Source organism: Artemia franciscana, chromosome 12 (genome assembly GCF_032884065.1).
Source record: "Artemia franciscana chromosome 12, ASM3288406v1, whole genome shotgun sequence".
NCBI classification, from domain to species: domain Eukaryota; kingdom Metazoa; phylum Arthropoda; class Branchiopoda; order Anostraca; family Artemiidae; genus Artemia; species Artemia franciscana.
Genome location: NC_088874.1, coordinates 13,216,081 through 13,229,961, shown reverse-complemented (window position 1 = coordinate 13,229,961; position 13,881 = coordinate 13,216,081). Strand labels below are relative to the sequence as shown.

General features: G+C 34.2%; 1 protein-coding gene across 2 annotated transcripts in view; it reads right to left on the bottom strand.

Annotated features, from left to right (window-relative positions):
* Positions 1-452: 452 nt before the first annotated feature.
* Positions 453-13,881, bottom strand: part of LOC136033708 (compound eye opsin BCRH2-like) — a 54,759-nt gene continuing 41,330 nt past the window's right edge. For both annotated transcript variants that reach the window (XM_065714578.1, XM_065714579.1), the window contains exons 5-7: positions 7,413-7,644; positions 6,516-6,704; positions 453-1,358 (exon numbers count right to left, since the gene is read on the bottom strand). In XM_065714578.1, coding sequence (XP_065570650.1) covers positions 1,254-1,358; positions 6,516-6,704; positions 7,413-7,644 — 526 coding nt within the window. In that variant the 3' untranslated portion in view covers positions 453-1,253. The remainder of the gene's footprint in view (positions 1,359-6,515; positions 6,705-7,412; positions 7,645-13,881) is intronic.

The following is a 13,881-nucleotide window of genomic DNA, read 5'->3' as shown; positions in this document are numbered from 1 at the left end:
CTTACCGTAGTGCATGCCAAGCTCTGAATTTATTGGAGAATGAGCAACACTGGAATAACTGCATCAGTGACGCGTGCGAAACGTCAAATCCAAGTCAAATCCGTTCACTGTTTGGAATCAACTAACGAAAAGGATAATGGAAGTCTTTCATCACGAAACCTTGATTCTAAAAGAATGATTGCCCCCTCTGTATAAAAGAAGACAACCTATTTATGTGGGGAAAAATTTTGTCAAGTTTACTACCCCCTCTTTGTATTTTAAAATTATTTTCCCTTGGCAGACAGAAGAACACAATCGGAGACACCTTAGAGAACACGTCTCAGAGCATTCGTTACCCATGCTAATTCCTTTTCATCCAGAAACTTAATGTTCGATTTTATAATAAAGAATCGATTTATTAGTTTTTATTCGGTTACGCTACAATGAACTTACTAAGGCATATAATTTATAAATCGGTGAATTTAACAATTTAATAGATATATCAATAGTTTTAAACTATTACAATAGGCCACACGAAAAGTGAAATAGGCGATAAACAAAAATATTGACCTTAAGTCATGCACATTGCTTGATACAGTAGTAAGCTATTACTTGATTCAGTTCTTGCAATCGATGCTAGAGTATTGATACTTAAAAACCGATAAAATCATATCGAGTATCGATACTCGATATTTTTGGTAGCATCCATGAGTACTTCATACATTGAATAAGAAATACAGGTGTTCCACTTCGTTAAGGTATATTTACCTTGATTTCTATTTCACGTTACTCCATTTGGCATCTCTTGGTTATATACTGAGAATAATTTACCTCAAAGAGAAGTTCAGCTTTTATACGGAACAAATATGTTTTTTTTTTTTTATTCTGTGTGCTGCACATGAGCTAAAATCAATAGGGAGGCCTCCAAAATAGCACAAGCTTCACTTTTAAGTTTTTAATATGCCCATAAAGTAGCGTATTAAGTTTTCTAGTTTCCGGTTTCCAATAGTCTTGAAAGGTCACCTTTGAGACCGAGAAGTTCAAAAAGAAAAAAAATATATCGGGAGAATCTAATTCTCGGAAATAAAATTTAAAAATCAGACTTCGCATTTTTTTTCATCAGTACCATCTATCAAGTATGCTTGAAAAATAACGATGGAGAAATACGGAGAAAATGTATTTTGGAAGCCCCTTTAATGTAGTGACCTGTCGCATACTCCGCATGTTTTATTTCTGTGTGACTCTATTGCTCTGGACTACGTCGGCCTGATCGACTAGGCCTTTTCTGTATGTTCAGTCTTAACTGATTCATCATCTGATTTATTTTTCTTCTTTTCCTTCGCTGCAATACATATCCAAGGATACATCTCCTTCAGACACTGTAAAAGAAAAGAAAACACAAACTTAGAAATTACAAGATCGGTAATGTCTAAATGAAAACATAACAAATGAAGTCATATAAAAAGGTAATGGTAAATATCATTATGGCGATAAATGTGTTATTTTTTTTTCCTACATTTTTTCCCCGGCCAAGAGGCTTCGTCGCCGTTAATTCATTGATTAAAGCCTCCCATTGATGTACGTTTTTCAAAATCACTTACTTTGTTCATTTAATACAGTGTAATCTAATCTAATCGAAAGTAGTGTAATATTTGTATTCATCCCCTGCATTGGCCCCCCAGGCCTACTCTATTGAAATGAACATGATATATTTCAAGAAAGCTCTGTCAAATATGGAATCCCCACTTCACCAATTTACAAGGTCAACAAAAGTTACTCTAGGTTCACACAAATCATGGCTGCAGCAGTAGCTCTAATCTAGTAAGGGACAAACGACGGTTCATAGTAACGAAAAATTAAACAACTTTTTTAAAAAACCTCACAGTTGAGAATAAGTTACCATATTTAGTTGATCAATTTAAAAAAATGTTTACTAAATATGGGTTTTTTAAAGAAAATTAAAGAGCTACATTAAATCAAAATTTACTTTACCTTAAAGAGCGGGGTAATAGGAGGAGGTGAGCGCATCATATGCATAATAATTTCTGTTCATTTCAAGTTTTAATGCTTCTCCTTATTTTCAGTTGAAAAAAACTTTTTTCATTTTAACTTTTTCATTGTTTTATTTTAATAATGCCAGAAAATCCTGTGCTCCCTTCACGAAAATTTTCTTCCCTCATGACAAATTCGTCCAAGGAAAGTTCCCCAAGGAAAGTTCCCATTTTAAATAATGCTAGAAAATGCTTCATCCTCTTCATGGAAATTTTCTTCCCCCATGACAAATTCCTCCACGGAAAGTTTCCCCCAAATAACCCCCTCTTCTCAACCCCCCCCCCCTAACCTAAAAATCCCCCTGAAAACGTCTGTACACTTCCAAATTACCATTACTATATGTAAAGCACTGGTCAAAGTTTGTAGCTTGTAGCCCCTCCCACAGGGACTGTGGGGGAGTAAGTCGTCCCCAAAGACATAGTTATAAGTTTTTTCGGCCACCCTGAATAAAATAGCTATATCAGAATTTTTATCCGGTGACTTTGGGAAAATAAATAGCATGGGAGGTGGCGTAGGTGCCCTCATATTTTTGGTCACTTAAAAACGGCACTAGAACTTTTCATTTCTGTTAGGATGAGCCCTCTTGCAAGATTCTAGGACGACTTGGTCAATATGATCACCCCTGGAAAAAAAAACAAAAAAACTAACAAACAAACAAACAAATAAACAAGCATCATTCTGGCAAAAATTACAAAATTTTGAGTTTTTGGTTACTATTGAGCCGGGTTGCTCCTTACTACAGTTCGTTACCACGAACTGTTTGATAAAAACCTTAGTGTAAAGAGCAGGGCGTTGAGGAGGGGTCAGCCTCTTTCATATACAGGATAATTTCTGATAGTTTTAAGTTTTAGTGTCGTTGCTTACTTTCAGTTTAAATAACTTGTTTTTTATTTAATTTTTGAACGTTTTTTAATTAATGCGGGTTTTGAATTTGGCTCACCGTACATGAATAATTAAAACAAAATTTGCATATTAAATTTATTTTTTTAAACTAATAATAATATTATAATAGCCTAAGTTTGATTTTGTTTTGGTTGTTTAAGAATGACTGCTGAATCACAAAGGCTATTCAATTAGAATATTAGCCTCTTTTAAAACTTAAAAAATAAACTTTACCGTAAAAGTGAGCTACTGAGGAGAGGCAACGCATCTCATACACGAACAAGTTTCTTTTGTTTTAAGTTTTAATGTTGCTTCTTACTTTCAGTTGAAAATACTTGTTTTTTATTTAATTGCTGATCGTTCTTAAATATTGTCTGGAGATCAAGCTCCCCCTCCATGGAGAAATCTCTTCCCCCATGAGGAATTTTTTAATGGAAAGATCTATCCACGTTTATCACGTTTATTTATCCACCGATATTTGCAGAACTAATTTTGTAAGGAATAGTGACAAAACCGCCAAAGAGGTCGAAATTATTTTTATAAAAATGAGAATCACAAGTAGAGCAATTCTCAAATGACTGAAGTGAATGAAAGAAAAGATCTTTACAAGATGTAAGTAATAATTTATGTTCATTTTAAGTTTTAATGTTATTCCTTACTTTCAGTTGCAAAAAACCTTTTTTTTTTTATTTAATAACAACCACAAGCCGACATCATGCAATATCTTTGGCTTATTATCTCATAAAAATCATTGTTATGAAGCTGCTTAAGCTAAAGTTAAATGCTAAGATTGGCCAGAAAATAACACAAACAAATTATTGCTTATACGGCCATTATTTTACAAAATCCGAACTTTAGCGTAAAGAGCAAAGTATTGACGAGGGGGCCAACTTCCTCATATACTTAATATGACTGGGTTTGCCCCTCGTCAATACCTCGCTGTTTACGCTAAAGTTTGAATTTTGTTCCAATTCTTTAAGAATGACCCCTGGATCACAAAGACCATCTAATTAGAATAAATAGCTCTTTTGAAAAAAAAATACACTTTAGAGTAGACAGTGAGGTATGGAAGAGGGGACAAACTCCCGAATATATGTAATAAGTTTTGTTCATTTTAAAGTTTAATGTTACTCCTTACTTTCAGTTGAAAAAGCTAATCTTTTTAAATTTAGTTTCTTGTCGTTTTTTGTTTTAAATAATGCTGGGATATCCATCAACCCCTACCTACAAATTATCTCCCCCCACGAAAAATTCCTCCATGGAAAAATCCTCCCAAATCCTCCCAAAATATCTCCCCCTCCATCAGAAGAAAACCCTGAAAACATCTGTATATTTAGCAATAACAAATATTATATGTAAACAATGGGCAAAGTTCATACCTTAGAGCCCTTCCCCCGGGAACTGTGGGGAATTAAGTCGTCCTCAAAGACATTATTAAATATTCAAATATTTAAATATTAAATATTTCGGAAATACTTATTAAATATTTCGACTATACTGAAAAAAAGGCTATATCAAAATTTTGATCCGGTCGCTTTGGGAAAAAATGAGCGTGGGAGGGGGCCTACTTGCCCTCTAATATTTTGGTCATTTAAAAAGGGAATTAATACTTTTAATCTCTGTTTTAATGAGCCCTCTTTTGAAACTCTAGGAAAACTAGGTCGATACGATCACCCCTGGGGGGAAAAATGTTTACGCTAAAGTTTGAATTTTGTTCCAATTCTTTAAGAATGACCCCTGAATCACAAAGACCATCTAATTAGAATAAATAGCTCTTTTGAAAAAAAAATACACTTTAGAGTAGACAGTGAGGTATGGAAGAGGGGACAAACTCCCGAATATATGTAATAAGTTTTGTTCATTTTAAAGTTTAATGTTACTCCTTACTTTCAGTTGAAAAAGCTAATCTTTTTAAATTTAGTTTCTTGTCGTTTTTTGTTTTAAATAATGCTGGGATATCCATCAACCCCTACCTACAAATTATCTCCCCCCACCAAAAATTCCTCCATGGAAAAATCCTCCCAAATCCTCCCAAAATATCTCCCCCTCCATCAGAAGAAAACCCTGAAAACATCTGTATATTTAGCAATAACAAATATTATATGTAAACAATGGGCAAAGTTCATACCCTACAGCCCTTCCCCCGGGAACTGTGGGGAATTAAGTCGTCCTCAAAGACATTATTAAATATTCAAATATTTAAATATTAAATATTTCGGAAATACTTATTAAATATTTCGACTATACTGAAAAAATGGCTATATCAAAATTTTGATCCGGTCGCTTTGGGAAAAAATGAGCGTGGGAGGGGGCCTACTTGCCCTCTAATATTTTGGTCACTTAAAAAGGGAATTAAAACTTTTAATCTCTGTCTTAATGAGCCCTCTTTTGAAACTCTAGGAAAACTAGGTCGATACGATCACCCCTGGGGGGAAAAATAAATAAACAAATAAACACGCATTTCACATTTGTGCAGATAGGAGCTCGAAACCTCTACAGTACGGTTCTCTGATGCGCTAAATCTGATGTTGTGATTTTCATTAAGGATCTATGACTTTTAGGGAGTGTTTCCCTTTTTTTTTGAATATAAGGCAAATTTTCTCAGGCTCTTGACTTTTGATGGGTAGGACTAAACTTTGTGAAACTTATATATTTAAAATCAGCATAAAAATTTGATTCTTTTGATGTATCTATTGGTATCAAAATTCCGTTTTTTAGAGTTTCGGTTACTATTGAGCTGAGTCGCTCCTTACTTGTAGTTCGTTAACACGAACTGTTTAATGAATGTGAATGTTGCTGTGAATTCTAAGAAATTTGATAGAAAGTGGATGCTTTAGTTGCTGGATTTAAATTCATTCCGATTCAGCAGTTGATTATTCACTGATCAGCCTAATTTTTACTGATATGAGTTACCTCGAGCTTTAATTTCCGTTTTGATGCAAGTTTGTTGACACACATATGTTTCGCCTTAAAATTTTTGTTAAGCACTCTTAAGTCCTCTTTCAGCATTCTGTAGAGTGGGTTTCATTAAACTATTATTAATATATGCCTAAGGTGTTTTTTTCATTATCGTCCCTTCCAAGGAAAATCTTGGCTATTTGGATACCAGCCAAGTGACATATTGAATAAGCCCATCATAATATAAATGTAGTACTTCATTTTTCTTATTACTGTAAAATCGGGCACAATACTCGAGTAAGAGCTTGGGCGCCTTCCCTCCAAGGATTCAACAAATACAAAGCATGTGTTTGATTCGGGATAATGGGAGAGGGGGCCCTTTTCTACTGCAGGTAAGAAGACGGGGTCCTCTGTAGTCTTGATAAAAAAAGCTTTGAGGAATTTGTAATCTCTCGACCGTACCCCACCTCCACCATATATGTTTAAGTATGCTCTTGGAGTTTTAATACATTTTTCATTTTAAAATGTCATTCTTTGTTTATTAAAGAAAATTAATCATATTAATATAGATTGTCAAGTCCATTAATATTCAACAAATTTTTCTGTTTACAATTTTCATCATTGTATACGGCCAGTGTATACGGCCTGAAAAATGGCTTTAAATACAGTCATTCATTCATTCATTCATTATAGATCTTCCTTACCTCTCTGTATCTTGGATGGGAAATAGCATAGACAAGAGGATTGTAAGCACATGACGTCTTCGCAAGCATAGAAGGTAAACTTGTCACAAGTGGTGTTACGACTTCAGGGTCTGCAAAAAGTCCTAAGTTGGTAATGACTGCAAAAGGAGTCCATGCGAGAACCCAAAGTGAGACCGTCGTCACTGATACCTATAAATAAGATTGGATTTAGATAAATTTTAGGAGGCTAAGTACAGATTTTTCATCTTTAGAAGGGAAGTGAGGGAGGGGGATTCTACTTTGATATATGAAATACACGTATTTTCATAGTTCTAGACTTATTCTAAGCATGTTTTATGACAGTTTTTTGGTAAAGAAAAACACAACATTCTAGCAAATAGAAATTAAAAAAAACTTATAGCTTAAATATAATTTTCTCTCTTTACTTTATGGATCAGGTAACAAAGCGTATAATGCTTTATATGCTTTCATTATATTAACACATTTTTGTTGAGAAAAATGTTCACTCAACCAAGAAAGAATTTTCAAATAGCAATTCAATACCCCCTTTTTTCAAATACTGTGGAAATTTTTGATTGTAAAAGCACGGTTTTGAGAAAAAATTTACCTTTGCCAGGTAATTTTGGTTTAATGCTGAAGTTTTTTTCAGACAAAGCCAACATTTTTTTCAGAAAGAAACACTAGCCTAAATTAATTCATAAGAGATTGATAGCAAGATCAAAGCGTTTTTGGGGGATATTTCGAGCTCAGGCCCGAGAAGGCCACACGTAAAATCGTCTAAACAAAAGTCAGAACAACACGAAAGGCCGGTAAGTGAGGTATTTCATCAAAAAACTTTAGTACTACGACAACCCAAAACGGGTCTACTATGTTTCACTTAAATCGTTGTGCATATACCTTCGCAATCCTTATTTCTGCTGATTGCCCATCTTCTTGATTGCTTCTCAGAGATTGAACGTTCATTTTCTTTGCTTGTTCCCTCAGCTGTCTTTCATGGTGAACAACAGCTAAGACTATTTTTGAATACCAATGTATTATGAGCATTAATGGAATAAAATAAATCACAACTGTGGCACTTACAATATGGGATATATTGTTCATCGATCGGGTAATATAGTCGAAAGAACACCTACGAGTAAAAAATTAACTTTTTAATAAATGACTTTATAATAATAGGAGAAAGTGAAACAAAAAATGCAAATTTAATAGAGGTTTCCCAAACAACTTTCTACCTTTTCTGTCAAGCGTGAGTATTTGCTTTTTTTATGCTGACAAAAAAATGGTGCAGAATCTGCTTCTAAGACAAAGTCTCACCTTATTTTCCTGACTTGACTTTGACTTAGGGCTCTTGTCACGTGATGTTTTACGTAGAGCATAGCAACTATACTCCTGCTGCTGCTATGTAGAGCACATTGACAAATGTCGATCACATTGACAAACTTCAATAGGCTGTCCCTATTAATGTCCCTTCAACAGGTATAAACATACACATATCCCATTACTACAAGCAAACCCATATCCCATCATTCCAAGCACACAGTACCCCATCATTCTTACGACACTTACTGTGCTATTGCAATTTCAGGTTGATAAGAAAACTCTTTGAAATGCTTGCCAGCTGTTATTTCTCGGTGAAAAGGGACTTTGGATACAAACGACCAGGAGGAGAGTACCTATCAAGTGATCATTGATATAAAAGTTTGATGATGAGTTACTTTGTTTCACAGTTCTGCATAAAGACTTGATTAGCTTAAATTGTTTCAAGTTGGAAAAAACACTCTAGTATTTTAAAAATGAGTGGTTTTACGCTACTGCAACTTAAAAAAGTTGAGAGTAACAGTATGAATACAAGAGCTCCAAATGCAGCAGTGGAAATTGGAAAGCATTGTTGACTAGCATTTAAGTGGGATGATATATTTGTTAGATATGATATATCTTCGAGTAAATTTAAGTTGGAAGAACAATTATGTTTTGCAGTGAAAGGGAATATAATGCATATATCCAGACTACAACATGGATTGAATGCAATCATGAAGCACATTATGGACAACAGATTGACTCGCCTCATAAAAAAAGAGTGATAATGTATATTATTCTTTCATTACATTTTTGACAATAAAAAACGTTTCATAAGGATTTGTTATTTGGGTTAGAGAGTTTAATTGAATGTTTACTCCTCTTTCTAGGTTTCAATTAGGCGTTAAGAGTGTATACAAAGTAGAAATTTGCAACTTTTAATTTAGTCTATAATCGGCAATGAGAGTCTCAAGGAAAAAATGGATGGATTTGAAAGACAGAAAATCATAAGAAATCTTGTAACATTGGAAAAGTGTTTGAATCTAAATGATCAATTTCAGGTTTTAACCATGCAAAAGAAAATATTCTCTGAAAAATGCTTTTGAACCCAACCTAAAACAAGTGTCCATGACGATTTTCCAGTCTCTGTTTTCGTGAGAACAGTCGACAATCAAAAAAACTCTGCCCAAAATAGATATAATTGATTTTAACTTCTATTGATTACTCGATTCTCTACCATTCTAGAAGTAAAAAAAAAACATTCCTACTGTTGGCAAGTCAGTTTCTATTTGGTGGTTTGAGAATAAAAACAGTAAGAAAAAACGTTCTAAACATTTCCAATATGTTTATATAGATTAAGCAGCTAGACGTCAAGTGAGAACTGCATTACACTTGATGACTATAACGAAAAGACTCAATCCATATAAACTCCATAGAGGATATGCTGCATAAATTCAGGATTGTAATCCCTCTCTTGAAGAGGGTTGTAACTCTCACCCTAATAATATATTCAAAATATTTTGTAAAGAAGAATTTGGAGAACGTTTTAATTGTAAAAAGATCAAGAGAATATAGTTACTACGTCATCGTTGTGAAAAAATGGTAGTTATGGTTATAAGCCTACTGATTTTTATTTTGCCGTTACAGAAAGAAATTCCTCATATGAGAATGTCATTTGTTACATTACCTCAAATAAGCAAATATAAAGATGTGAATATTACAATATGAGACATAATAGTACCATTGACTTCACAAAGAGATATAATAAAAATGAAGTTACATTATATTACGGAAAATGTGAACCTGACTCTGCATGCCAGGATCAGCAAAAGTAGAATTCCAACGATCTGCTACCAGTAATCGTTGTTGACGAGAGGTACCTAAATACCAAATAAGAAGAAGAAATCTAAAAGATGAAGACAAAATACTTTTTTATTGTACATATATATTTTATTAATAAACAAATTTGCAATTATTGATAAAAAACATTTCTTAAGGCGCCGAAATCAATATAAAACAGGTAGGACAGGATACTTTCTAATATGAAGTCATTCAATCGTGAATTGTCTACATAAATGTTGAGAAATTCACGGTAAGCTCAGTCATAACAACCAAAAATATAGTAATGCATTTAAACTACAGCTTATGGTCGATAAATGTTGTACTCACTTCCGATTTGGAATAACTTATTTCCCATTTCTATCAAGGAATTTTATTATGTGAGGTGTATAGAATGCATATGATGCACCAAGAGGATAAAAAAAAATTTCATATTCTTTGGTGTTTGAAAACTGCATAGCCAGTGCCCATCTGCACTATTGATTGTGCAGATGTACTATAACCAATGATAATAGTAATAGTACTAAAAATATATTCAAGGAAATCCGAGGGTATGCAATAGGATTTGTATCTGGACATGTGTGAATCCAATTTAAGTACATCGATTTGTGTTCATAGTACCAAGTCTAACAGAAAACTACCATCGGGGGTAATTTCCCAATAGGTTTCAAATTGATTCAGTGAGATTATATGCTACAATCTCTGTCAATGGTTTGGCAAAGGTAAACTCTAAATGTATAGTGCCAGTTCGGATAATACCCATATCTTGAGTACTAGACAAGTCCAAAACAATAATACTGTAACTTTTCGACAATATTGTATGGGGTATACCATTTCAAAAAGTTGCTAATCTCTATCCAGGGATTGCGTTGTCAATTCTTATTGGGTCCTATATGATTTATCAGGGAAAAAATTTTTGGAGAGGAAATCCGTTTAATTCACATACAAAAGAGGGAAGTGCAGACATTTAAAATTCATGTGGAGAACTTGTTCATAATCCTATGGTACTGGCACTTTTAACGAATGCCAATACAAGTTTTGAAGGAATTTCACCATTAGTTAATGAAGATTTGGTGTTGTTACTTGAGTCAGTAGTAATATTTTGTTGATTGGTGACTGTTTCAAGAATGAGCAGTTTGATATTATTTCCAGAGAATCTTAATTTTTAATTGCCTAACCAACAAAACTCTTAACCTGTTGTTTTACATATGAAGTATTGCTGAGGTAAGATTTACATTTGCATCGGGTGTTGCATCAAATGTTTTTCTCAAGATAAAATTGGACGGAGTGAGATGTAATTATATGTCACTTTTAACATTAGGAGGCATCTATTGAGGTATATTAAACATTTCATGATCTATTTTACGACGTAAAAGATACTCCATAGTCACTGTCTAACTGAGCTCACCATCAATATCAACATTCGATTTATAATCATGGTCCATTGTCACACCACTCAATTTCTTATATGACTTTGGAATCATCAACATAAATTGTATTTAGCTTGCTTAGTTTGATAGATTGTTGCTAGTGCTCACCATTGTTCCGTTTGTGAAGACATATATTTTGTTCAAACGGATTTTGTAGTAAGCGACTGTCATAGGATAATCCATCGATAACAGTGCGACTTTTGTCAATTGTCAGACTTTTTCCCCACCATAACTTTTAAATCACTAACATTTGGATGATATATGGATGAATTAGTCTTCATTGGATTAAATTGGAAAATGTATGTTTTCGGAGAGAGATTGTTTTGGGTAGAATAGCTCATATTATCCAGGTTTTACGCTGACATATAAAAACTTTTTGCAAGAGATGAGGTGAGTCTGGGATAAGATTCCATGCGAGGTAGACTTGTCATTTCAGTCTAGAAAAGAAATCCTTTTGCGATCTAATTTTTTTTTTCTTCTATCCTGACCTGAGTAGTTTTCTGAACAGAGTAGAGACTGATTAGTAATGAGGTATTTCTTGAACATTTTAAACCTTTTCACTTTGTCGTGATTTCGGTTGATTTCAGTTCAAATGATCGCAAACTTGACCCGAGATTTTTTCCAAAAAAATTTGAAGTCTTTACCGGCCCGCCGATCGTGTAGTGTAGAGGATACAAAATCCACACCAATTGCAGCAATAAGTTTTTTTTAGCCAGGGGTAGTGCAGAACGAAACCACTTTGTGAACCAACTGCCAAGACTATTCCCCGACATTGACAAACGACCTTTGCAATAGTCCATTCCATGACTTAGTTTTCGTGGTCTGTGAATAGCAACATAGTAATCAATATCAGGAAAAACAAATGTATGTTTTCTATTAGCCATCTTGATGCTGTTGTTGAATGGGTCGAAAATGATATTTAATTACAGCCAAACCTTTTATTATTGCTAAAGGATCACCTAATTCACTTCTTAATGTTAACTGACAACGTTCCAAATACGAAGTATTTACAGGAACATGCTGAAGATGCTTTATACTATAGTGAAAAACATGTTTATGGGTCATTTTTTGTTCAAGAACACGCAGGAGGTGGACATTGCTAATGCCAGCTCTTGATGTTTCAACAATGGCCGCATAAAGAATTAGACAACTGCCCGAGGAGTAACCAAGTGAAAAAAAACAGGTCTCTGTGTTAAAGTTTGGCTCTTTCTCTTAAATCTCCTTTTTAAAACAGTGAAATTACTTTAGCGTACAAAAGAATACCTCCATAAAAAGATCCTCCGGTTTAAAACAAAAACATTTCTCAGATTATCGTTGAGATGAATCATTTCATTGTCAATGGGTGAACTAATGTAAATCTTGCCGTGTTCCATTGAATAATTAAATTGGAATCCACCATTCCTATGAGCAGAGCTTTTCTATTGATCATATGGCACAAGTCATTCCTGCTTCAGAATTCTTCGTATTTCATTGTGACATAGGGATATTCAATAGATTTAAGTGCTTCTATCCATTCATAGTCGACAAGGAGTGACCAATCGAATGATCTAACTTCTATCTCATATTTTTTATGCATATCGCATTTATTTTTGAGAATACAATCGACAAGAGCAACTTCATGCTTTTACTCATTGAATTGTATGGTGGGGGAGAATTTGTCGAAAAATAACTTACTTTATTCCAATCATTGTAGAGGTTATCAGATACATTGGAGATAGAGGTCACATAGAAATCATTGGGCACTGTGTAAGTCCTCAGCAGATATCCACGAATAAGAATCTGAATTGTATCCAAGCCAACAAACAAGCAACTGTGTCTTGCCCCTATGAGTAGGAGACTTTAATATATTTTCAATCTGACACATTCTAGTGTTTTTAACCTTTTCTAATTCCTAATCATAAAACTGTCAAGAATCTCGTCATCTTTCATGTCACGTAGACACAGCTTTATGGGTGTAGTGTTTAAGATTCTGGAGACTTCAAAAAGTTAAGTGGACCATGGGTAACATAGGTACCTTGGTACCCATGGGTACCCTATACTCTTTTCGAGGACATTAGTAGTTGAATTGATTCGAACAGTATCTGAGCTTCCATAAGGGTAAGGGTAAGGGACAAGGATCTATGAGAACGTTGATAATAAATCACCATGATTTTATCCAAATCATGAATAAAAGCAGTAGTATTTTTCAATGTACAAAATTTTGAAATTAAAAGTTGAATAGTTCTGATCAATCTTTCAGCCGATTATATCGAGTCAGCAAAAAGAAAGCAAGACAGATCAAAATAATTTCGTATAGGAATCCTGACAGACTTCCTCGGTTTGAAATTTTCTCTGGAAAGCTCACCCTGGAAAGTTTTCGCTCCACGAAAATTCTCCAAGTGAAAATCTCACCCGGCTGAAAATACCCTCCCCAAATGTCTGCATACTTCCCTATAACAAATACCATACGTAAACAATGGGTAAATTCCATAAACTACAACCGTTTCCCCAGAGGTTGTAGGGGTCACGTTATTCCCAAACGCAGAGCTATTGGACCTTTCAACTATTTTGAATAAAAAGCTTATCCCAAAATGTGTCCGGATGACTATGGGAAAACGGGGCGTGGGATGGGGAATGAATGCCGTCCAATGTTTGGATCACTTAAAAGGAAACTAGAAGTTTTAATTCGTGCTCAAGTAAGCCCTCTCTTGATATTCTAAGACCTTTTGCTCGATTTGAATATCTTTGAGAAAACTTGGAAACAATAACAAGTAAGCATGCATCCGTGATCTCTCTTCCAATAAAAGAAACACAAAATTCCA